The sequence below is a fragment of the Girardinichthys multiradiatus genome, chromosome 7, assembly GCF_021462225.1.
Source record: "Girardinichthys multiradiatus isolate DD_20200921_A chromosome 7, DD_fGirMul_XY1, whole genome shotgun sequence".
Taxonomy (NCBI): Eukaryota; Metazoa; Chordata; class Actinopteri; order Cyprinodontiformes; family Goodeidae; genus Girardinichthys; species Girardinichthys multiradiatus.
The window spans coordinates 12658038-12684859 of NC_061800.1; the positions used below are offsets into that span (position 1 = coordinate 12658038).

Here is a 26822-nt window from a genome sequence, read left to right on the forward strand (position 1 = left end):
TTCTCTGCATGAGCTTTCTTGTTTTCAGACTTTATGTGGGTGTTCTGGGCTCAGTAAAGAGAAATTAGTCTGATAATAAAAAATTTTAAAATTCCCCAAAAGCACACAGGAAAAAGGTTAAATTGTTTTGTAAAATTAGAAGATCTGACGCTGAAGAAGTGTCGTCTTTATCCATTATTTACACCAGTTTCTCAATGTATTGTTGAAATATTTTGACACATTTAGAAAACAAAGACTGAATAGCTGTTTAAGTACGTTCCAGCACACTCTTAAAGGCTATTACAGAAACATTCGTTTCGGTATCTTACTATGCAAGGAGGGTGATCTGGTGAGATACCTCACTCATGTTTCAGAGAACCAGGGTTAAATCCTTAACCTAAAGTTAAACAACATATATTTCACCCCCCCACCGCCCTGTGCAGTAGAGGGCACTATTGAGTTTCTGCTTGAATTTATAACCCAAAGCAGGAAAGCCTGCCTGTGCTCCATAGAGGGCTTTTTTCAGTCCATGCTGATCAAACTGAATACGCTCAACTTTAATTATGACTAAATAAGCTAAATTTACTAGACTTTAGAAATGTTGATCTGGTGTCTTTCAGATCTTTGCAAAAAAAAAATAAAATGCATTTTTTATAGTTATAGCAAAAATAACAGCTTTCCCCTTAACTTATTTTACAGCATATTGGGAGAAATGACCCAATTTCTTTTCATAATATGTATTTATTGAACACCTTAAAATAAAATAAATAGGGATCAGTAAATGATTTACCAGTTAAAACCTTATAGGCCTCTTGATATATTTAACTTTACATTGTATGTGTTGTATGAAAATAAAGATACGATTTTTATAATAACCCTTTTAAAACCACATATCATTTAGTCAAAATGTTATTTTTCTTGCTTGCTGATTATATCCTATCACAACATAATGATGAACGAGTTAGCATGTTGAGTTTAACTGAACCTTTATTTGTTTTGCTTTGTTTGCACATATTTTAAAAGTAATGTAGCAAGCATTGGAAAAGCACTGCCAAGCCCACCAGTTATAAGAGCCAGTGTGAAAATGTATCTGCCTGATGCTGATGATCTTGTTTGTATTTGTTGGCTGCTTCAGTAATGCTGCTAGAAGTAATGAAAGATGTTTTCACATTTATTGCTATATGAGTAGCTTCACAAGCATTTGCACGTTAGTTCATCCTGAGCTTTGTTGAAATGGATCAAATCTAGAAATTGTCATTTTTCCAGTTCAGCAAAAGCAGCCAATAAAGTCAATTGAATCTTAGCGTGTTGAACATTAAAATATAGTGTTAAAGCTGGCACTCACAATATGTTTTAGTATGCAGGAAATGTTCGTATTTAATTTTCACACTGTATGATAATTTATGTTTTAAGAAATGATTTAGGGTAAGCTGTTAGATTTTTTTTTTTTTTTTTTTTTTTTTGCCAAATAAATTAAAGCGTTTCGAAGTCAGTAATGTGTTCCTGTTTCATGCACAAAAATCATTATTTCTAGATTAAGAAGTCCTTGAGAGGATCTCTTCTTTTAAAATATTATAAATGGTGGATAAGTGGTGTTTCTGTAGGGCTGACTTAGTCAAAAATGACGCTAAAACTGTGAACCGAACCATGGATTTTGAGAACGGTCACACCACAAACTTTTTTTTGTTGATCTGGCAAAAAATGTTTGCTATATTGTACAAAAACTTCAAATATTGTAAAAAATCGAGGGTGAACATACCCTACAGTTCTACAGTGACATCCCATTCTTAGTCCATAGGGTTTAATATGATGTTGGCCTAACTTTTCAAGCTGTGTGAAAGGTTACGGGGGTCACCGAAGAGGTTATGGGGAATAGTGTTGGTGCCACTGTGGGTTTGGATAATCAACATCAGTTCTTCTTCACAAACAGAATGTCTTAATGGAACATGAAATTCACAGCTTGTTGTGTTTCTGCAGTTCCTTTAGTTTCTATTTGCATGCAGAGGTTCTCAGCAGTATAATGAAAAGCCAAGATTTATTCTATGCTTTTAGAAGTGATTCTTCACTTTTCCTATCTAGCAAAGAAACAAAAGTCATTTTGTAATATTTGGTAAAAAAAAAAAAATATTTTATCAGCTTTTTGGATCTTAGTCCGAAAATCTGTCATTCTGTGTGACAAGCACACAATCTTCTTCTCTACAGCAAACCCTGGCCTGCTCCATCCTGACCGCTCTGCTCAGCGAGTTCTCGAGCTCCAGTAAGACCAGCAGCATCGGCCTCAGCATGGAGTTTCACGGCAACTGCAAGCGCCTCTTCCAGGTTTGTTTGCCTTTAAGCCTCTCCTTTTCTTCACCATTTCCCCATGCTTTCAGCCCCTAATCTTTAATCCCCTCCAGGAGGATGGCTTGCGTCAGATCTTCATGTTGACTATGGAGGTTCTGCAGGAGTTCAGTCGCAGAGAAAACCTCAACGCTCAGATGTCCTGTGTCTTCCAGCGCTATCTGGCTCTGGCCAACCAGGTCCTCAGCTGGAACTTTCTGCCTCCCAATCATATCCTTTGTTTCTTTAAAAGCCATCTTTTCATGGACTTGCCGAAAAAACAAGTTAATTAAGAAAAAAATTAAAACCAGATTTGTTAATATAGGTTGCTGCCGACAACTCTGATTCCTTTTTAATCACACTCTTTGAACGCTTTACCATTTTGTTTTTACATAACAAGCTTCAATCTGTTAGGCATTCTTTAATAGACCAAAATAAATTAGTACATAACTGAGGAAATACTTAGTAGAATCACCTTCTTTGCAAATGCGGCTACAATTTGCATTAACTCTACCAGCATTTGCATGTCTTTTTTCAAGCTCTGATTGGATGGAAAACATAATCTTCAAGTCATGTTAAGGCATTGATCTGCTTTGATCTAGGCCATTCCATTGTGCCTCTGGCTGCGTGTCTACGCTCATGAGTCCTCAGCCCAGTCTTTCTGTTAGTCAGCCTCTACAGATTTACTTCCAGGATTTTTCTTGTATTTACCTTCCCTGTCCTTGCGGAAGAAAAGGTCTTCCTATAGCATGATGCTGCCATCATTATGTTTCACCATATGAAAGTCGTGTTCAAGGTGATGTGCAGTGTTGGTCTTCCACCACTCATGGCTTTTATGCATGTAGGCCAAAAAGTCCAATGTTGGTATCATCTTACCAGAACACCTTCCAAATGTTTCCTGTGCTGCCTTAATGGCTTGTGGCAAACTGCAAACAGGACAGCTCATGGCTTTTTTTCATTGTCCTTCTTTCTTTCCACCACCTTTCCATAAAGGACACACTTGTCAACAGATTCTCCTACATGAACTTTTCATCTCTGCAGCTCCTCCAGAATTACCATGGGTGCCTTGTCTGCTTCTCCTGACTGATACTCTCCTTGTCTGGCATATCCGTTTAGGTTTGCTGTTGCGCCATATTCTTTGTATATTCAGATGATGGGTGGAACTGTGACATGGTGAAAGCTCGGGATGTTGTTTTCTGACCTAAAGCTACTTTAAACTTCTCCAAAACGTTCTCCCTGACTTGTCTGCTGTGTTTCTTGGTCTTTGTGAGTTTTGAAAACAACTTATCATTTTCCGTCCTTACAATGAAGGGCTACTTCTAGTTGGTCTCTAAAATAAAGTTCAATTTCTGTATGACAAAATGTCAGAAGTTTTAAGGGGTTTGAATACTACTTCTGCAAAACATCATAAGTCTCTTCTTCACTGTGTGTGGGTGGGGGTGTGTGAGTGTGTCTCCAGTTGCCCAGAAATGCATGTCTTGCCATCAAGCTTTGCTTTGTAGTTCATCTCTTGTGCACACATCCGTGTTACGTTTGCAGTTGGCCGCATTGCTGAGCAAACTTAGGCACTCTGAGTGTGTGTCTGAGTGTCTGTGTGCTCACCCTGCCTCATTATGGCTTTAATCCCCACAGCCTGGCATCCTCTCGGCCTGTCTGAGGGGATCTGGAGTGGCGCTTGCTGCCAGCCAGAGTTATGTATCATTTTCAAAGAGGTGCCCCCCCCCCCCGCGGCCATTGCCTGTTTCATTCCAACAGCACTACAGCCCCGCCTTGGCTTGTCGAGGCTCCCCTTGGTATGCCCAGCACGCTCGGCCCGATTTGTGTGTTCTCAAAAACCCGCTTTTATGTTTTAAAGGGGATTGATATTAATTTTTAGACGCAGGTTTAATTTTGTTTTAGCGGCATCTTTATGAAACCGAAAGAGCAGTCGATGTTCATGCAAGGAGCTTTAGGTTTGAGCTTAAAGCAGAGGACGGTTGGTGTGGTCCTCATTTAAATTACCCTGGTTTACCCAGCTGTGATCGCTCATACAGTCTCCATTCTGCTGTTGCATCTGTCGCATGCTAGAACATCTAGAGTAATATTAGGATATTACGAACCTATTACTAGCATCTTAGAGTTGTAGTGATTATCTGTACTGGTCGGCTATTAAACTCAGTGGGTGATCATTTGATCGTTCAGTTCAGCTCTATTAAAGCCGTGTCATTTGAATGTGTTTTAGATTTGAATGCAGACTTGTTAATCATGAGTTCTTCCAAGGCACAGTGCGAGTTCTGCAGCTTGAAATTTATGTTAAACTGTACTTTTTTTTTTTACTTTTTGTTGCAGCTAATTGCTTCAGAACATCAAACAAATTTTAATATCAGACAAAGATAACCTGAGTGACTATGAAATTTACTTTTGTCTTTTTTTAAAAGACGGAGGCTTTCCCAAAATATCTGGGCCTTTTTCCGCCAGGTCTGTCTAATAAATAAAATCATCTTTTGAATTCTGATTTCTAGTTAATCTGTTTGTTGTTTTCTTTTTTTAAATGGTTAAAACAGTCTGATCTGAGTTACACAAGTGTGACAAATTAAGGAAATTATTAATCAGAACCCTGTATCTAAATTCAAAGAATAATTTGATCTAATCTTTCACTTTAGCAAATGATTTCTTTAAACAGTTTCAGACGTGTTGCAGTGCACATTTGACATTAAACATGATTACTTTCAAGGCAAGTTCATTATTTAATCATCAGCTAAAACCAGATGAATGAAGCAAAGATAGCTGGGTAATTTCCAAACGCAGGGATCTTTCGTCCTGGTGTTGGTTTCACATAAATAGAGCCGTTCTGTCTTCTTCACGTTGACTTGTCATAAATGTTGACTAGCATCTCAGCCCATAAAAATAGTTCATGATGTCTTAGATCAAGTGGCGTTCTCCTTGAAATTTGCCGTGCGTGTGAAGTCTTGAAATGCCTGAGCTGTTGTTGAAAAGTAGAACAGATTGATGAAGGCTTTGGGAGGCCCCGAGGAGTGCTGCCTCCTGTCTTCGAGCGCCGCAGCATGCCTGGTTCTGTGTGGTGTGATCTGAACGGATGAGTTTCCACAAACATAGGCATGCAGGTCACTTCGCCTCAGTGCCGCCTGAAGCTCCCTCTTTCAGCTCTGCCGTCCTCTTGTGGACACACGCTTCCCAGGCGTCACTCCACACCGGGCTGGATTGCAGCCGGGGTCACGGTCAGGCCTCCGGGCTGTAAACTCCTGGAACTCTCAGACAACTCAGCTGCTTCCATAATTGTGCATTAACCTTTGTATTCAGGCGCTTCTGGTAATGTTTAGATGGCACTGGTATGATCAGCTGTGTCACTGGAAGTTTCAAACTTTTCTTTTAGTCGTTATCTAAGGAGGAATGTGTTGAATTCATTTGTATTGGCCGACTCAGGGCGACTGTGACTCAGTGGGAGGATTCGTCATTACAGTCGGAAAGTGAAAGTTGTAAGTTAGATTCCAGCTTCTTGCTGCCCTGTTGATCAAACCAACGTTCATGTCATTATGATTTTCATTGTCGGATTACAAAACGATGCCAGTCTTAGGTCCGTCTCATGGTCCAATCTATGGCTGCCAAGAACTAAAATTTTCTTTCCAATTACTTTTTCAATTAATGAAACCTCAAAAAATGAGAACCTATTTCATTATTTAGGTTTTTTTGGCCAACCAAATTTGGCTTTTAATTGAAGACAGCAATATGTTATAAATCAGAATCAGAAAAGCTTTATTGCCAAGTACGTTTTTGGACATACAAGGAATTTGTTTTGGCGTAGTCGGTGCAATACAATACAAATTAAACAGTATAAACATATCTACAATATAATATAAATATATGTGCACAGTTTTAAGTGAGTTAGAGTAAACAGACTATAGTCAGGGTAATTCATACAACCAATTAACTGAAAGAACTGAACATGCGACAGCAGCAATAAAGCATCAAGAAAAGGAACATCCATCCAGTGATGCTTTCTTTGCTGTCGTCAGAAATATGTTTATTTGCCATCTTTTTCACACAGACAGCAAATAACGTGAATTGCCAAGAATGTCAAAATTTGTGGATTTTTATTTGAGTCTTAATAAGTTCCTAAATTTGTAACCGAATCATATCACATTCTTAGTCCGTTCTTGCAATTCCTGAGCCATTTGTAACTTTGGTGCCAAACTCCTGAATCCAAAACAACTCGGTTAATTCTTGACAAATTCTTAGTCTGTCCTTGGGTATTTTAACCGATTCCTGCTTGATTTGTAGGAATCCCTATGTGTTCTTAACCAGGGATTCATGAGGCGTTGTCTTGACCTCTCAGGGCCATCGCACCCCTAAAACAGCCCCCATTGCTCTTCTGCTCTTAAAAAAAAACTAATAAAAAAGTAAATAAAAGTAAGACTTGGTTTTTGAAATTTTGTTTCATCATTTTTATGTCCAGAAACAATCACTTTAGTTTTTACATTTTATTGGCAAAAAACAATCACCTTAAACATTTTAACTTCCAAATATCAACAGTCATCAATCAGATAGCATGCACTCCTGCTAGTCCCTCATCACTTTTTATTACATCTTTATGGAAAATCACACATATTGTCCCAAACTGAAATTCAGCTGGACCTGATTCTTAGGTCAGCGTATTGTTAACTGATTCCTAACATTCGTGCAGTGTTCTTAATAGATTTTTATAAAGAATTATTGACAATATTCATGTAAATTAAGCCAAATCCCCAGATTTATCTATTGTACCTGTGTTATAACTGAAACTTAGTAATAATAAAACATGGAATTTCAAAGGAAAATTGAGCAGGTGGACATTGAATCCATACAGCAGCCTATAAAAACAGCTCTGAGGGCCTTTGTTTTTCTGTCGACTCATCATTAGAGTGTGACTCTCCTGCATTGAGCTGTTTCAACTGAACCTTACAAGGCAAATTAATCCTGTCATTTATTGCCCCCTAACTTTAACTGCTCCTAAAATTTAAAACCACTCACTCCTTAGAAGTTATTACAAACTGGGAAATTCATCACTTGAGGCATATTCTTTATTCACCATGATCATTATTTAAAATACAATTTGGATGAAGCTGGCGTATGATTGGTTTAGATAATTGACCTCTAAAGACGGAAAAGTGTAAGAAAAATAAAACCCTAAAAAAAAGGTGTCAGCTAAAGATCTTGTTCCTGATTGTTATAGTCATTGAAAGCCATTGAAGATGTCAACTAGTTGCTGCAGCTTTATAGCGTCAGTGTCTCCTTTTTTCCTCAGACACGTGCACTCAAAGCTTTAAACAAGTCATAAGATGCCCAATATTACCATGGTTGCCAAGTCAGTCAACAGGCTGTCCATCTGTTAAGGTATCTGTAGAGAATACTATAAACCTCAAGTTACTTTTAACAGCTAATCAAGTACTGCAAATGTCCTACAGGGGTTACACAATGAAACTGAAACACCTGGTTTTAGACCACAATAATGTATTACTATGGTGTAGGGCCTCCTTTTGCGGCCAATACAGCGTCAATTCATCTTGGGAATGACATATACAAGTCCTGCACAGTGGTCAGAGGGATTTTAAGCCATTCTTCTTGCAGGATAGTGGCCAGGTCACTACGTGATACTGGTGGAGGAAAACGTTTCCTGACTCGCTCCTCCAAAACACCCCAAAGTGGCTCAATAATATTTAGATCTGGTGACTGTGCAGCCCATGGGAGATGTTCAACTTCACTTTCATGTTCATCAAACCAATCTTTCACCAGTCTTGCTGTGTGTATTGGTGCATTGTCATCCTGATACATGGCACCACCTTCAGGATACAATGTTTGAACCATTGGATGCACATGGTCCTCAAGAATGGTTCGGTAGTCCTTGGAAGTGATGCGCCCATCTAGCACAAGTATTGGGCCAAGGGAATGCCATGATATGGCAGCCCAAACCATCATTGATCCACCCCCATGCTTCACTCTGGGCATGCAACAGTCTGGGTGGTACGCTTCTTTGACATTACCCTGGATACCGTGGCTCTTGATACATCACAAAGACTTGCTCTCTTGGTCACAGATGCACCAGCAAGACGTGCACCAACAATTTGTCCTCTTTTGAACTCTGGTATGTCACCCGTAATGTTGTGTGCATTTCAAAATTTTGATCAAAACTGTGCTCTTACCCTGCTAATTGAACCTTCACACTCTGCTCTTACTGGTGCAATGTGCAATCAATGAAGACTGGCTACCAGGCTGGTCCAGTTTAGCCATGAAACCTCCCACACTAAAATGACAGGTGTTTCAGTTTCATTGTCCAACCCCTGTATATCTCTGTAGCAAAGTCCAGTACCGAGGTATCAGCAGAGATGACTCTTTATGTAAACTTTTAAACTGCTCTGGATCAGTGGTTTTATGATATTGATTATGATTATTTGGAATGTGGAGGAAAAAGCTATTGCTTGTATCCAAAGTCAAACTGTTACCTTTGCTACTTTTCTAATGTTTTCCTGGAGAATGTAGGAAGATGTTGTGCCTTCGGCTCAGGCTGCTGCAAACAAAGTGCTGAATATTTCTAAATATTCCCTTGAGTTTAGAGGCCTTTTGATGCCTTAATAATGTGCGGGTCAGATTAACAAACTGCTCTGACAATGTTCAAATACAAGGACGGAAAATGAGTCCAGATGCATAAAAAGAAAAGCTGTGAAAGACATTCAGAAAATGGAGGAACTATTGACCTACGCCATTTCCTAGGATTTACATTATGGTCTTGGCTGCCAACACACTTGAGCATAAAACTTTACTCCCAAATGGGAAACACATGTATAACACAGCCAACCATGCTAAACTTAAAAATGTGCCTTCTGATCTGTTGTGAATCCACAGAACATTCTTAGTTAAGCTATGAAATATCTAGAGGTTTTTCTTTCTTTCTTTCTTTCAAATTAAATGTAGTTTACAAATAGATCATGTTCTGAAAAAGACAAACGCATATGAAAAAGGGTGACGGAAGATTTTTTTTTTTTTTTTTTGGTGGTTTTTGAGGGATTCTGTAATTTTTTTGTTCTGTTCATGGAGCCATATTACTGCGAGAAGTGTTTATCAAAGTCCAAAGACTGGAACACTTGAATATAAAGACCGAAACCTTTAAGGGAACCCACATTTAAACTGAAACAAAGATTTTCTCTCTGTTTCTGCCACTTGACTGGAATTTCTTTAGTTCATCCCTACATCAACACAGAGAATTTCATTCCAAGTAATATAAACAAGTCCTGCTTTTAAGTAAAGGTTGTCCCTTCAGGAGTTATACAGGTAATGGTTTAGGACAGGATCAGTTTTCACAATAGCTCTTCTAAGGTCACGTTCTGAGCATTGTGGCCCTGAGGTCAGGGTTGTGTAAGTCAATGCTGAGTGTTGGCCTTGGCCCTGACCCACCACTAAGAATCCTACACGACCGCTATCTAAACAACGGTGGGAGGGAGTAAACAGCTGATTGAAACGCTGATGGATGTGCAGAAGGCTCATTCATTTAAAGAAAGCATAGGGCAGAATCTCTTTAAATTACCATACCATGCAGTTCATCAAGGATTTGCAAGAATACAGAGAAAATATTCATCTCTTCTTGCTCCATTACATACATTTGTCTTCTTGGATTCCCAGGAAAAAAAAACCCTGGCATGAAAAACCAGTGTGTAATTGCTTTATTATTGGTTTGCCCCACTGGAGGGAGAATTAATGACAACTACTGCCTAAACAGATGGGGACACAACAGTAGAGGGAAACGGTGGGGGGAGAGACAGGTCACGGAGGAGGTATTCCTGGACTGTTATTCCACATGGCGAGGCTGTAGGGCGGTCTTGAGGCAGGATATATCACTTAAACCCCACCACGCGCCGTCGCATAGCGCTGTGGTCTTTGCACGGCCACTGGCAGACGCTCAGCCTGCCTCCTTGTGCAGTGGGGTCCTCCTCGGCGCTGATTGCCCATAATGAATAGGGGATAGAAGAGAAGCCCACTAATCCACGGTCCTTCAGCGTGAAGGTTGTTCAGACTTGCAAAATGTTGAGATTACCAGGATCAGCAGGTTCTTGGCTATTTAAAACCGTCACAAAATACTACCAAGTTAATTGATCCGTTTTTGTACAACAGCTGAAACGTTTTGGTCTGTTCTAATAGAGCTGGAGAGAACCCATTTGTTTAATCTTGTCGTCGTACAGGTAAACAGAAATAAACAGGAAACAGATCCCAGCACATTTAAAAATTAACCAATTGATGTTATTTGTTGACACTTTGAGTTAATCATCCATGACTCCCATCTTTTAGGGTTCAAATACATGATTATTACACAAATGTTTGTACGTTTTCTATGAATGTTTTGGGAATTTAAATGCAGAAAGGAGTAGATTGACTGGCACACCATGACGGGGAAGTCCCTTGACTGGTATTATCGCTAAATACCAGTCTGAGTCATTGATAACTGAAAATCTTCTGATACAGTCCCAGTCCAGTGTTTAAAATCAATGACTGTTACAGGTGCATCTCCATAAACTGGATAATCGAAAAGTTCATTTCTGTCGGTAATTGAATTTTAAAAAACTGCGAATCGTATATGGATTTATTTTACAGAGTGATATTTCTGTTAATTTTGAATGTTATAGCTTATTAGTTATTTAAAAATTAATATTCTGTTCCTCAGAAAATTAAAAATATTTCTTTTGCAGCAACCCGAGGTTCTGCTGAGATGTTAAGAAGCTTTTGGGTGTGGTGTTCCTCATATTGCTCTTGACAAAACTTCATATGGGACTTAAGCGAGACCACCTTGTTGATTAATAGAGCACAGTAAAACTGTGGTTATTATAGAAGGTATTGTTATTTTTGTCAGTGTGGGCAGGTACTGGGTCCTGCTGGAATTTAAATCGGCATCTTCAAAAGGCTAGAAGGAAGCATAGAGTGCTGTAAAATATCCTGGTGGACAGCTGCACTTACTTTAGACTTTATAAAACACAGTGGACAGACACCAGCAGATGACTTGGCACCCCAATCATCACTGATTATGGAAACTTGACACTGGATCCCAAGTAGTTTGGATTCTGTGTATGTTTGCTCCTCTTCCAGAACCTTGATTTTCAAATTAAATTTATATTTGTGGTGGCTCTTGACACAACAGCTGCAGTCCACGCCTTGTGAATCTCCCGCCAAATTCTTGAATAGGCTTTACTTAATCCTCTCAAGACTTTGGGGAATCATGTTGCTTGGGCACCATGTTCTATCACACTTTTTCCTTCCAGTTAACTTTCCATTAATATCCCTGCATACCTTTCGTGGCTTGCACACTGTTAGGAGGGTGTCAACAACTGCTGCTGGACATTTGACAAGCCAGCAGTGTTCCTCATCATTCTGTTGACCATATCATGGCAATAACCTAGCATTTCTGTATTAAAAATTTCATATTCAGATTTTCTGAGAAACTACATTTTTTATTAGCTTTTTCAGTTTTTGAATTAAATTACTAAAACAAAATAACTTTTAGATGATGTACTAATTGGAAATGCTCTTGTAAATGAATGAAAACTAACATAACACATTATCAGTATTACAAGTAACAACCACATTCAGGATGCTGTAGTATAGGTTCTTCCTTCTAGACAACAGATGTTTAGTCCTAATAGAGGTTTCTCCACCCTCAGCATGCTGACCCAACATAAAGTTGGCTCTTTTTAAGAAAAAGCAACTATAAGACATCATCTAAACCGTGCATATTGTTAGCAATTGTTTCTAAAGACTATCTGATTCAACAACGTTAGCTACAGTCCTCGATAAATTCACATTTTACTCCTGCTGATGAAGTTTTCATATGTGGCAGTTTGATAAAGTGCTAGGCTAATGCTTGCATGTGACTCATTTTGGACCTGTCTCATTAATAATGCGGCTTGTAAAATTTTTAGCATGTAAAATGTGTTCAGAACATGGAGGAAAAAGTTGTTCTGCTGCATCATAAACTCACCACGTTACTTTGAACGTTATAAAATTTACTGATCAGTGTTTCAGCTGCTCTCTGCTCAGCTCCTTCTTCTACACCACAGGTGTCAAATTCCAGTCCTCGAGGGCCAGTAACCTGTAACTTTTAGATGTTCCTTTGCTTCAACACACCTGAATCAAATAATTATGTCATTAGCAGGACTCTGGAGAACCTGACTGCATACTGAGGAGGAGATGCAGCCATTTGTTTCAGCTGTGTTGGACCAGAGACACATCTAAAAGTTGCATGACACTGGCCCTCAAGGACTGGAGTTTGACACCCCTGTTCTATACTCTCTCAAATGCACTATTCTGTGCATGCTACAGAGCAAGTGACATTACACAGACACAGAAGCCAATACATTCTCTCTTTTAATGTGAACACCATTATAAATGCTGGAAAAAATATTAAGGAAAACCTAGATTATATACATGGAGAAAATGACCAACATGTCTTTTAAAATAGAGCTTTCCATCCCATACCTGGGATTACAATTTGAACTTTTTGCTTTGCTGTGGTCCCAAAAGGATAAATTATTCAATGCGTCTTTCCACATTAAATTTCTTAAAAAAAACAAAGCATCCTTTTTGCCTTTTAATTTGACTCATTTTCTTCCTGTTGTGTGTTTGTGGCACCACCTGTTTTACAATTGTTGTTGGCACCCCAGTCCATACAAGTCACAAAAACCAGTGGTGTAAGTATTCAACCATTAATGTTTCACTTTTCCTTGCCATAGAAAGTACTCCTGGATCGGTGCTTCTTTGTTCTTTTTGTGTCTCTGCTCTGTTCTCTCAAACCCCCAGTCGGTCGTGGCAGATGGCCGCTCACACTGAGCCTGGTTCTGCTGGAGGTTTCCTCCTGTTAAAAGGGAGTTTTTCCTCTCCACTGTCGCTATATGCACGCTTAGTATGAGGGATTGCTGCAAAGTCAATGCAAGCTACTGTCCACTGTCTCTACATGCTCATCCAGGAGGAGTGAATGCTGCAAGTCACTGATTCGATGCAATCTGCTGGGTTTCTTTAGATAGAAAAACTTTTTAACCAATTTGAATAATAAACTGAATCTGACTGCACTGTTTGATAGTTAAGATTAATTGGAACGTATGTACCTGACTTGAAATCTGCATGATTCGCTTGAAATGACTTTAAGAGCCTTGAGACGACGTGTGTTGTGAATTGGCGCTACATAAATAAACTGAATTGAATTGAATTAAACCCTGGAGGGTTCTTGTAAACCCCTAATGGCCACGTACAGATAAAATTTCCGTCTCAGCCAAGCTTGCTGCTCTTGGCCGTTGTTAATTTAATTGAGGTGTTAACTCTGTGTTTACACGTCTCTGCGGCTGCAAACTCGACAACTCCTCGTGAGAACTTTTGATGTTCGGGCTTCTTCACTAGCACTTGATTTAAACTTGTGGTTGGTGGTTAACGCTGGCTGTGTTCTGAGTTGCTTGACTGTGTGTCTCTCTCTCTATCTCTGTCAGTCTGTCATTACATCTAGTCTTTGTCGTGGAAAATTGACGTGTCACGTTGGTTATTCTGGAGCCTGCTGGAGTGGTTGTGATAGGAGCAGGTGATGTCTTTTAAAAACCCACCTAACCACAGCCACATGTCGTCGTCACTCCATGTATGTTACTCATCATGTAGGAATGACAAACACACACACACACATTCACACAGACTGGGTCCTTTACTGGTTCCGACTGAGTGGGAACTAAATATTGAAAACTTTAGTTCCAGTTCTTGAAAATGAATATAGCACAGTATATGCTGTATTTTGATTGGATATTTCTATTTGCGTAGACAGATCGGAGGATTATCCTACACAAAACTTTTCTTTTACATGGCTTTCAAAGTTTAGTAAGATAGATTCTCAGTTATATTTAGGACCTGGGTCAGTCCAACACATGCATATGCTTTGATGTAAATTATTCCACTGTTGCTCTGGTAGTATAATTAGTTGTCCCGCTGGCAGACGAACCTCCACCTCAGTCCAAGTCTTTTACCTTCAAGTAACTTGGCTCACTAGGTGAAACACATTATAATGATTAACTGCACACTAACTGATGTGTCCAAGCCTTTGTTTATATTAATTATAGAAATAAAAGCTTTTCTGCTTACAGATTAATGAAAACGCAACACATAAGATAAGAATGTTACATCAGAGCAATAAAAAAAACTTTTGATACAGAAATGTGGGCTTTGTATACTTGCTTAAAGGTAATTTTTTTTAAAAATACTCTTAATTTGACAAACAATCCTGACAGGAACACATATTGTAATTTATTGAATATGACTGTGGATCCATCCATCTTTCCAGAGTTTATGTGAATGACTTTTCCGCCTCGCCTAGTGTTTTTAATGTAGGACAGGAAGCTCTATTTACGTCTCTTCTGACCAGTGTACCTTCTTCCACCTATTGGCTTGTGGCAAACTACAAACAGGCAGCCGCAGCTTTCCTTCAATAATGGTGTTCATCCTGCCTCTCTTCCGTAAAGGCCAGATTTGTGGTGTTCTTGACTAATAGTTGTCCTGTCATCAGGTTCTGAACTTGGAAATGGACTCTAGTAACTAATTTGGTGACTTCCAAAAACATTAATTGCACTGGATTTCATTTAAAGGTAGAGTAAAGAGCCCTGAACACAAGCACACACTACAATTCAGATTTTTATTGAATTGGTGGTTTACCACATAAAATCCCAATAACATCCATCAAGGTTTCTGGTGAAAAGGTTAAAATGTTCAAGAGGGAACAAGGCACAAATCTTGTGAGATCTTGTGAGTTTTGTCTCAATTGGATCATGTTTGAGGATTTGTAAGACCTGACCATCAATGAGCTCGTCCTCCCCTGAGCAGACGGCCTCCCATAGCACACTGCAGGACATGGTGAGCCACATTTCCAGTCAGACCCAAGCTGCTCCAGCGTTTTTCTGTTCCTCCTTTTAATAATTGACTTTTTTTAATGTTTGCCCTTCACAATTTGCAAGCTTTTGGTCTAGAAGTTAAGATCCACATTCACCCACCCCTCTCTTCCTTCGGAAGGATTTAGCCTGTGATCCTCTGCCATATACTCTCTATTTTTAAAGAGTCCCTCAGAACCTCAAACAGGTGGCGACTTTTGTGCCCAAAGTGTGGCATGCCGTGTTGTGGGGTGTGTGCACCGGGAGGGACTGGACTGGCGTCGGAGGAATGCGTGACCTTGCCGGCCTCTGCCATTTGGCTTTGATCAAACATTCCTCTGGAAGTTTCCGCCTTGTGCTGTCACTGAGCAGCGATGCAGGCTTCTGCGGGTAGAGACTTTTTGAAATCTTTGCAGCAGAAATGTAAACTCAGAGCATTAATAAGGGTTGTGTTTGTAGCTTTGTTGAAAAGTACATCTGGATGGTTAAAGATGTGTGGTTTTTGGTGAGGTATCACGGAAAGTAGATAATAAGGTTTTACAGTATTCTCAATTTGCTAACCTGATGAAAAGTAACACAGTTAAGTTACCAACGTTTCCAGTCTTACAAATAAGGTTAAAATAAATTAGATCACTGTAACCAATTATAATGTGTTATTTGTATGTGGTTGATTGCTGGGTTAGTTTTCTGGGCAGTTTAATCACTGGTGGGCTCGAAATATTTAAGTTTTCTTTTTACACAGGGTTCCTCTGCAGGATTGGTTTGTCATTTTTTAGGTCTAAGTAAATATGGACAAAAGAAAATTGAGAATGAATTATTGTTAATTTTCAGTTCAATTTATCTTTGACTTCTATTTTATAGTTTCTGACAGAGATCCCACATATATTTGAAACCCCAATAAGAAATCAAAAAGGGACATTTTCAATGCTTTTCTGGCCACTAGACCCTATTGGAGCAGGATGTTAAACCATAGCTAGTTTTCCAGCTATGGTTTAGATGCCAGACCAAAACAAATAATTCACTTTCTTTTTTTTTTTTTGTCTACTGTTTAAGTAGACAGTAAACATCTGCTAGCTTAGTGTCATTTTGGTTTGATCCAGGATCTCAGTAGGTCCTTTTTTATTGGAAGTTATTGGCCTAAGTGGGAATTGGACCCAAAATCTGTAAAAAGGGAGCATAAAGTCCTTTCTCTAATCTTAATATACTCAAGTAAATCACAAAATTATGTACCATGTAAATGGGGGGAAAAAACCCAATATGCAGAAGTGAAGCGTATGAGTATGAAATAATTTTGCAGGTACGAAATGAAAGTAAGCGTCGTCACATGAGTGTGAAATAGGGGTACGATTCGGTAATGTCCAGACCTGGTGTCAATCGGTGGTGCTGCATCTTTATGACTCAAATATATGTGAATTATTTGTTGTGCGTCTCCCCATACACAAGCAGATGAACAACCAAAAGGCAGGAATTTGCTTTATAATGAGATTGTTTCATATCGAAGTGTCTTTTTTTATTTCTTTTGATTTTTAGAAGTGGCAATAATGAGAGGCAGTGTGTTGTGGGTGTTTGAGCTGCATTCATGCTGGTAAGAAAGTGTAACAACTTGTTCTGGGTGGGTTTTTTGTTTTACAGGTTTTGAATAACAACAGGAAGTGTTGTGGTTGTGTAGTGACAGATTGTGGGTTAAGGACTGGCTGGTTACGGGTGTAGAGAAAGTTTAAATAAACACACTGCTTCTGTGTAGACAAGCAGGGATTGTCATCCAGCTGTAGGGAAAATGGACGTCGAGTGTTTAAATAGGTTAAACTTCTCCGGCTCTTCAAGGAGACAGAGATGGAGAATGGACGATTAACTGAAATCTTTAAAGTGATGGAAAGACGGCATGGATTTCATCTTGGAAAGCAGTCAGGCGGAAAGCCCTGGCGATTGGCCGAGGAGGCGGGAGAGAGGGGGTGTTTCAGGGCAGTAAGGAGCCTCGGGCACTTCTCCCAGAGGAGTGGAGTCTCAGATCTTAAGGAAACAGAGGAGAGAAAAGTGCGAGCACAAGCAGGGAGGGCCGGGAGGAAGGGGTGAGCGAGAGGACAAGGAGCGAAGAGGCCGTCAGGCGAATGAGGCGGTATAGACTGGAAAAGTCAGGGAAAACAGAGGAACGAGACAGGAGGGTGAGAAAGAAGGAACGATTTAACTGAGTGGGTAAAAGCTTCTGCAAATAAAGAGCTGTGTAAGAAAGGAGGACGACACGGAGCAGATCAGGAGGGGAGGGTGAGAAAGCTCAACTCTATTGTGAAAAAGAGATTGATGTTGTTAATGAGAGGAAGAACAAGTATCTGCTGCCAGCCACACAAGAGGAGGGTTCCACAAACCAGACTAACCATTGAGCTGGGTGACACAAGAAGCTGTTTTTACTGTAGTACTCCTCCTCTTTCTTCTTCTCCTCCTCCTTTTCTTGCTGTTGTTGGCCTTAACCATTGGCGCATCACTAGGACGCCACTACATCGCCATGTTCGAGGCCACGCAAAACGTCACGCTGAAGCCTACGGACTCCTGGAGGGAAGCGCTGCTGGACACCCGAGTCATGGACCTCTTCTTCTCTGTAAGTATCCCAACAGTTCTGCACCTATCTTGTACTTATTGGTCGTGTTTGGTTCTTTGGTTGATCAGAACTTGCATCCAAAAGTTTTCATTGTGCAATTCTTGTCTCCTACCTCCACATGCACCACAATCTCTCAGCAGTTGACATTTTCCATCTTTCTTTCTCATAGAAGTTACTCTGTATCAGATTTTTATAGCCTGAAAATGTGTTTTTCACACTAAATTTGGGATATTTTTCTTTCACACTTCCATTGAAATGTTCTTCTGATACTTCAGCATTTCTTTCCTGACCTCTCCAGAGTGGCTTGTTTATTTCATGTTGGGCTGTAAGTCCTGGTTTAACCTTCTCCTTTTGCGGCTTTCTAAGTTTGTTCTTCTTCCGTGGCTTTCCTGAATGCACCATTAAACAGATTTATAGGTACTTTGCAGTAGGCTCATGTTACTGTGTTACCGTACAGAAGACCGCCCGGTGAAGCAAGTGTGTATTTTAGTGCAGTGTGTTTAAAGAGGCGGCCCACACTGGCCGAGCATATGCTGTGGAATAGAAGAGTGGAACAAACTGGTCATCTCCTCTTCCATTAAGCATCCGTCCAAATCTTCCAGCTGCCCATCGCTGGATAGTGCTCCTCCTCTTAACCTTTTAACAGCCTACACATGTATATGTCTTTCAGCTTCCTTTCTGCTTCATCCAAAAACTGCTTTCACACAGCTGCTTTGGATCAGTTCTTTTCTTCCTGGTCCTTTCTTAAGTCTACAGAACAGGTTGATCCATCTCTGCTTTGAGATCGATACTATACACATCTCGACACACTGCCAAAATTTGATAAATTAACAATAGGTGAGCAGCAAAAAACACGTCTGACGTAATAGACTCACCCTTTAACCACTGTCCAGTGTGGTTTTCATTCAACACAATGGGATTTGATCCACTACTTCAAACATGAAAGAGAGGAACCCACCTAATAATTATATAAACTGCAACAAATCAGCTGAGCAGTATCCATCCTGGGCTGGTGGTAAGCCACAGACACCATCTTTTTTACAGTCAGTGAGCGCCCCATACGTTACCAGGTTGCAGTAACTGCGCTCTCGATTTGGATGTTGTTATTGAGTGAAGAAGACTTAATGTTAGCTGTTCTCAGTACAATGAGGTGAGATGAAGCAGAGATGAAACATGTGGAAACGGTGGAGTCTATGGTTTATTCTGGGTGCAAGAAAGTGAGACTCAGAAGATAACAGAAAGGCTGAATATATTTTAGCAAAGTTGCTCTGTTTTATTCTTTTAGGCTATCAACCTCCGTCTGTCATGAAACATGCTTGGGTTTAATTTGTAGGCAGCCTTTTTAAAATTTGAATTAATGTAAGGATCATTTGTCAACGAGCCGGGTTCAGGAACCACCATCACCCCTTATTCACAAGCCGTGACCCAAATCAACAGAATGTTTTAGAACTTTTCCTTTTAAATTCAGTCACTAATTCAAGCAATAATAGGAGGGCTGACATAACAACCAGAGCAATAGGGAAGTATCATTTTTAACACGGGTCTCTTACTGTGTTTATACAAAATACATGGAATGGAAGGTTGCAACTACTTGTGATCTATGTCTTTATAAACGTAAATGGTGTAGTTTTAGCTGAGACACATCTCACTGAGCTTATAGTAAAGAAATGTTTCTTCAGCAGCAGTTTTTAATCCCCAAACTGGACAAAACAAAATAAGTCATACAGGACAAACAACCATGCACACACTCATTCACACCTAAGGTCAATTTAGAGAGACCAATTAACCTAACAGGCATGTCTTTGGACTGTGGGAGGAAGCCAGAGTACCCGGTGAGAACCCACGCATGCACGGGGAGAACATGCAAACTCCATGCAGAAAGACCTCCGGCCGGGAATCGAACCCGTGACCTTCTTGCTGCAAGGCAACAGTGCTACCAACTGCGCCACCGTGCAGCCCACAAAATAAACTGTAAACTTGAATGTGTTTTAATTGCACTTTGTCTTATTATTACAAATTAAGACAAAGTGCAATTAAAACACATTCAAGTTTACAGAATTAAGTTCTCCTCTGGCGACTTGTCTGAAACTAAAATCTGAAACATAATTTGGTTTGAAAAAACTTAAGCTCCACTAAGTTCAACCTTGGCTGTAACACCAACATCAGCAACCTGAATTTGCAGGAATTAATGGGAGAACCAAGTATATTTTAGCTCCTGATTAGAGCTTTAAAGTGTACAGTTATAGTAGGCAACTCTGTGTCTTCGTTTTGCCTTCATGTATCGGACATTTCTATTGGCTGCGTCACCTTGTGTGTGAAGATTTTCTTACCTTTAGGATTCTAACTCAGCTCAGGTGACTCCAGGTTATCAACCACGAAACATCAAAAATCACAAACTGCAATAAAAAGTGTTTTGGTGCTTGATGAGCACCATGCATCAACACAAACTGAATTAGGTTTATGAAACTATAAAGGTTCTTGGTCAGTCACAGATAGCTGATTGGTTTAAAGTGGTAAATGTGATCAGAGATGCGGTACAAATCACACCGTCCTAATCAGAAGCTTGATTATCCCGTCCTGGTGTCTGGCTCTGAATAAAAATATTTGTCATTTTCTTGTCAGTTCTTTTTGCTGCTGGAATCTGCAGGCTGCGTTTTGTGTTGGTTTCAGTTGTCAGGCCTCTGGTTTCATCTCTTGCTGTGGTATTTCTAGTAGCTCAACTGTTTGTTATTGTAAGGCTGCCGTGGCTCTGTCAGCTGCCAGTGAGTGTTGTACCTTCATCCTCGTTGTGTTGGGTGCATTTTTATGTCTGCCAGTTTGGGTTTGTGTTGTAGAAGGGTTTGTGTATGTGTTGCGTTTTATGGTGTCCTTTGCTGTCTCAGCTGCTGTGTCCCCTCAGCTGTGTGTGTGTGTGGGGGGATAAGTGTCTGTCAAGGGGGTCCTCAGAGGCACGTGCCATCAGGGTCACGGTCCATTGCTGACCAGTGGCAAGATTACAGGCTGGCCCCAGGATTAGAGGCCCCTGTTAACAACCCCAGTAACCCTACCATAGCACACGCTTCCTGTCTTCTCTTCCTCAGTGAGTGGATGGCTGTCAGCCTACATTAAATCGCTGCTGTGCTCCACCACTGTTCAGTTTCAAGTTAACAGGAGACTGTTTCTGCAGCCAAGAAACTTAGACCTGCCCGGAGATCTTCGGTATCTCAAAATACAGCTCTTTAAGATGACTCTATCCAGTGTCCTAATCATTATTAGGAAAACTATTTCTCTCCACTGATTAATGTGAAATATCTAGAAAGTATTTTGCCATTCAGCTGTCACCATTGAGCAGCCTGTTGCTTTGCCATGCAACGTGGAGTCAAAGCAGCACCATTTCTTTGCCACAAGCCTTTGTTGTTGTGGACAGTGCTCGAGGATGTGGTGGCAGACTAAAACTTACTCAATCAGGGGCATGACTTCACATTCATGCTGAAACGGGGTCTTTTTTTGTATCTTAACTATAGCACATAGAAGGTAGAGAAAACGGTTCCTTTGATACTTTACACTTCCTGTTTGTCTAAAGGCAGCTTTTCTATTTAGCTTTTAAATGCCATTCAGTGTTTGAGTGTATTTGTGAATGTTATTTGAAATACAGTAAAGTGCTTACATACATAGTGGCCATTACATTATTATTCCTGACCATCAGCAGCACTTCTAAACCCTATACTAGCAATATGGGATGGGCGATAAGGATTTTATAACCACTTTTTTACCAGCTTTGCTTCAGTTAGAGCTGCACAATGTATTAGATTAGAATTATCTCAATAATAGCGCAGTTGGAAAGGTTGGATGTAATATTTGGTAGGCCATAAAGTTTCAGGTGCCAAGCTTTTAAACTCTGCTTGCTGATAAAATATTTAACCAGTTTAATGGACCAGATGTCCTCCATCCCCACATCTGATGTAGATCTTAGTGATTTAGTTGCTAAAGCTCAGCACAAATTTGGTGAGATTGAGGAAAAAATGGGTAAATGGTAATCAGTATCGTCATGGCAATATTCAGTTATTGTATTACAATTTTATGTTTTCCTAACTTTGTGCAGTCTTAATGGCAATATGGGAAAAGTATAATCAAATGTATGACATTTTTGGCTATACATTTATAGCTACAAACAGCCAGAGCCTCAAAATACTGCTAAACAATAGCCAGTTGTTAAGGAGGCAACATCACTACACCAATTGCAATAGGTAGTGCAACTGTGTTGCTAAAACATATAAAATAATTTGCTCATATTTTGAAAATCACAGCATTTTCTTTGATCTCATAGGACAAACACTAAAAGTATTGTTTAAAGAGCAAAGTTGCATTCCCAATAACACTCACGTTTGGGGGAATGTGAGCTTCATCAATTAAAAGGTTGTCATTATTATTTCAGGATGATCAATTCCCCTTTTTCCCCCTGATGACCATCCACCTTTTTCCTGGTGGTGCTGCTGGAGGATTGTTTAAGTTAGCTGCAGCTAAGCGTGTTGTTTTGGTGTATAGTGAGCTGAATTTTAGTTAGAAAAGGCCAATACATTCTCCAGGAACTCAAGTGCAGAACTCCTGGGACTTCCTAGATCTCTCCTATAGTCTCTGTTGTTGCAGCGTATACATAGACCTTCACTGGTTACCAGTTAAGCTAGCTTTCTTCTTTTTAGTTAAGACAATCCCACAACTATGGACATTTCCTTTCAAAGCACAGACATGTCTGAACTTGCCTACCTGGTTCGCTTTGCAGCTCCACCTTTTAATGAGAAGAAGCAGAACCTGTGGCTTCAGCTGGTGTGTGTTAAACAGGAACCATTCCTCCAATCAGTGGATTATTTTCCATCAACACACTTGGAATCAATACAAAAGTGGCTGAAGGATCTAAATTTAAAGCGGCTGACGTATACGTCTTTCCATCTCTGACTGCTTTCTCAACCTGCAGCTGAAGATTACCACTTAAATACAGTCAGATACACAACTAATAAACTCTGTCTCAAAGCATAGGAACTGCCAAATCAATACAGACCTAAATGTTTACTTCTGTTCTATAGTTGACAAGGCAGATTAATATCAATTAAGCCTTGGGTGTCTGATCTATGTTTGAGACTCTTATACACCTTCTCCACTGGCTCCACATGGCCGGGCTCTGTATACACAGAGCGCGAATATCCTGTTTTGATTTGGGTTTGTTTGGTTTTTTGGTTTCGGGTTTTTTCTTTATGTTTTTCACAGTTAAGGTTTTGAATCATTCTTCTGTTTGTTATTATTATTATTCTTGTTAGATTTATGAATCATGTTTCTGTTTGTTTTTCTGGTCATGCTTTAGTTTTGTCGTCTTGTTCATGTTTTGTCAAGTTTGGTTTTCGGATCTGGTTATGCTTTTGTTTCATGTTTTTCTAGTTTCTGTTAGTTTGTCTTCAAGAGTCTCTGTTTTGCTCCAGCCACGTTTTGTTCTTCTGTCAATTAAGTTTATTCGGATCACCTGCACCTATTAATCTGTCTTCGTGTTTCACCTGGTCACGCTCCATAAATACACACCAGTTCAGTTATTCATCGTGGAATCATTTTCAAATCATGCTCATGTCTAGTTCTCAGATCATGCTCATTTCTTGTTTTTTGGATCATGCCATGCCTGTTTTGCCTGCTCGTTTATTGTTTTGTTCCTGCCTCTTCTTGTAAGAGAGTTTTTTGTTAATTAAATCCTTTTTTTACTTACCGTCATGCTGCCTACTAGTCTGCATTCCGGGGTCCTCTATCTCACAAGCCCTAACATATTCAATATCCAACTAACTTCACCGCGCTCAAAAGTCTGCCGTTTTGCACTTTAAAGTCCTTGTCCTCATTATTGCCATTATCACCAAGAACTTCCTCATAAAACCCAAAATTGTAACTTCTTGAGGCAAACTCTCTAGCTTTACCAGTCTAGACAGCAGCATCTCTCTGTTTCTCCTGCCACACATCAGAACCCCTGAGCCTTATTCTGTTCTGGCTGGGCTGTGGTCCAGATAATTATCCCAGTGGATCATTTTATACATGAAAAACATAAGACATTCTTCCATATACAATAATACAAACATCATTAGGATTTAGTTTATTTGTGCTTTTATTTTCTATTTATTGTTTTAGCATTTTACACAAATTACTTTAATGTGACGATGTCACAGAGTAATGTTAATAGCAGCACAGCGCACGACCCTGATGGCTGGAGGTAGAGCCAACTGAGTGGAGCGCTGCCGCGCCGCCTATAACAAGCCAGTGGAAAGGCATTATTTTGAAGCAAGATGGGAAGCAGTTGCTTATTTACCCTGACAGCACATATAGGCTGCTCGTCTGGGAGGCTGACAACATGGTTACTAAAGCATTGATAAAGCGCCTACTGCTCTTGCATCCTCTGTGTTGCAGCATTTTCAGTACTCAGTCAAGAAAAGAGGCAGTGACAGTGATGGGAATGGTTTGTGACCACTGAGGGTTCTGGGACAGGTTAATGGTTAGCCGCTAACATTGCTAAAGTTGCCATCTGCTTCTGTCTTCCAGTGTAAAACTACAGCGCTGTTTCACTGTTTAATGACTCTGGAATGCAGTTATGCACATCTAGTTTAAAACCTAAAAAACAACTTGGACTGATCTAACCTGAGCAGGATGACTACACTAAACAGGTATTCTTTAAAACAGTTTAATTCAGCTATAGCATTGTTATTAACATCCAGTGAATTTCCTTGGTAGAAATGGTAATAGTATTGTCATAAAACCACTGAGTTTTTGGTTGTGTGATCAGTGACGGGAGCAGCAATGGAGCTTCAAGCCAGTAAGATAATACTGGAGAGAGATAGGTATTGATTGCATTAACCAGATCCTGAGGCTGAGATCTGTTTTTTCAGACAGGGTAAAAATATATTCGGGAAATGAGTTCAGCAACAATACAACGTGCAGCTGTCTAGATGAAGAGATGATCAGAGCCCCAAAATTGAGCAGTCATAACTATGAGATTCTGGAAAGAAAGCGCAGGTACAGATGAGGACATGAAAAGGTTAAGGACAAAAAAAAAAAAACAATTAAAATTAAAAAGGAGGCAAGGAACTGTGAATTTAATTTTCAGTAGATGGAGAGAATGTATATGATTTATTCTGGTGCTATTGAAGTTTGAAACGAAAGACATTATTTCTCCTTCAAAATAAATGCTAAGTGCTCTTTAACACATTCATTCAGCACCGCAACAGAAAAGAAAGAAGGGGAAATGCAAGTTGACACAGGATCTTTACCTAACTAAATCACCTGTGGTCAATGCTTAAGCAATTCATTTTTATTCCTGAGTGGTTGGAGGGTAGCAGCATTTTGGAACAAAATGGATGCAGTGCAGTCCATCTGGTTAAAGCCACAGCAATAAATGACCCCCACAGTCCAGTAACAATGCAAAAACACCTGTTTGTTTCCTTCTGGTTTGCAGTCCAAAGTCATACAAATGGAAATTATTCTTGAATTTTAGTTATTTGTTGCTGTCCAAAAGGTTTTGATTTGAAAGATTAAAAGTCATTTTATGAATCTAAAATTGGTAACAATTTGTCTGCTGAAGTAAATGAAAAAAAAAAAAACACTAAATACTTTGAGTCTCTTCTCTGATTGGACTATCCCATCAGGTTGTGACCAAAGAAAACATTTTTTGTGTTGGCGTCGTAATACACTCAGATTTGCCCATCACACGCTGTATGATAAAATATTTCTGAGATTAATTTGGGTGGAAACAGAATGAAAATGCCTGTGCTTTATAGATTTGCCAGGGACTGGTTGTCCCCACAGAGAGACGCTCAGGCTGATGTTACATGTGTTTACTCAACAAACACAATCAGTGAGGAGAACAGGGGCTGATGGGGCTGCAGCAGAGCCCTGCAGGGACACAGAAACATTATCTGTGAGAGAGACTGACTGTGGAGAAGACAATAGGTTGGAAGCACAGCGTTGATTTAAAAAAGAACAGAAAGATGAGCCTCTTGGACCCCCTGAGGTAACAGACACCAGGCTTTGTCTGCTATAAATATCATTCACTGACTCCCCTCTCTTCCTTTTTATTTTCCTTTTCAAACTCCTTTTCTCCTTCTTACTGTTTATTGTCTTTTTCTCCTTTTTTTTCCTCTGTGCTCTTATCACTTTTTTACCATTACCCTTTGTCTGCCCTCCAGATAATTAATCTTAATTTTTTAATATTTTTTATATATTACCAGGTCTTCAGTTTCAATACTTGTTTACAGAAAAATATCTCAATAGTGGGGTTGCCAAAATAAATCCTTTTAGATACTAATTTCTTTTACTGTAAATGAGAACCAGTCATAAATTCCCAAAGATGAGCCCCTCTTTGATCTGATTTCCATAAATCTCCAACCACGCCAGTCATGTCCTGCAGAGATGAGCTTTCAAAAAGGAAACATCAACATGGCTGAGGCTAAGGCAGTGTGGAGTCGACCTCGGCTGGGCTTGTTCTCCAATATAGGAGGTTCCAAATTTCTAGATGACAAACTTAAAGCCCCTTTGAGTCGTAATTCCAGTTTGGAAAATTGTTGGTTTCTCTCTGATCTTAACCTTTAAAATCTAGCCATACGTTTATTTGTACTTTTGATTTGTTTCTAGTTAACTCAGTCGTCCAACCCTATTTCTGTATAATTTCCATATTCAAAGCTTACAAAAAACCCTGGCAATTTAGGTTATTAATTAATGCAAATAAATGCAATATATTTATCAGTGGCTCTGAGTTAGTTTTTTTTTTTTTTTTAGAAGAGCGTTGAAATGCAAAGCAAGTATAACTTTTTTTTTATTGTTAGAATTATCCATAGCTGCTAATCCCTTCACTGATAAACTGAAGAGTAATGTTGGTCTTTCACCATCTAAGTTTGTGCCTTTGTAGCTTTTCAGGTAACAAATGCAGCTTTTTGCCACTGGACATTTCATATCAGTGATATGGCAGTTTAACCTATGCTGTCTGCCATGTTTAATACTTTTCTCTTGTAGATACAACAGTTTTAATT

At 39.6% G+C, this 26822-nt stretch overlaps 1 protein-coding gene across 1 annotated transcript in view; it reads left to right on the top strand.

Annotated features, from left to right (window-relative positions):
- Positions 1 to 26822, top strand: part of xpo4 (exportin 4) — an 85760-nt gene that overhangs the window by 19774 nt on the left and 39164 nt on the right. The window contains exons 5-7 of the mRNA XM_047370085.1: positions 2182 to 2298; positions 2376 to 2529; positions 17687 to 17799. Coding sequence (XP_047226041.1) covers positions 2182 to 2298; positions 2376 to 2529; positions 17687 to 17799 — 384 coding nt within the window. The remainder of the gene's footprint in view (positions 1 to 2181; positions 2299 to 2375; positions 2530 to 17686; positions 17800 to 26822) is intronic.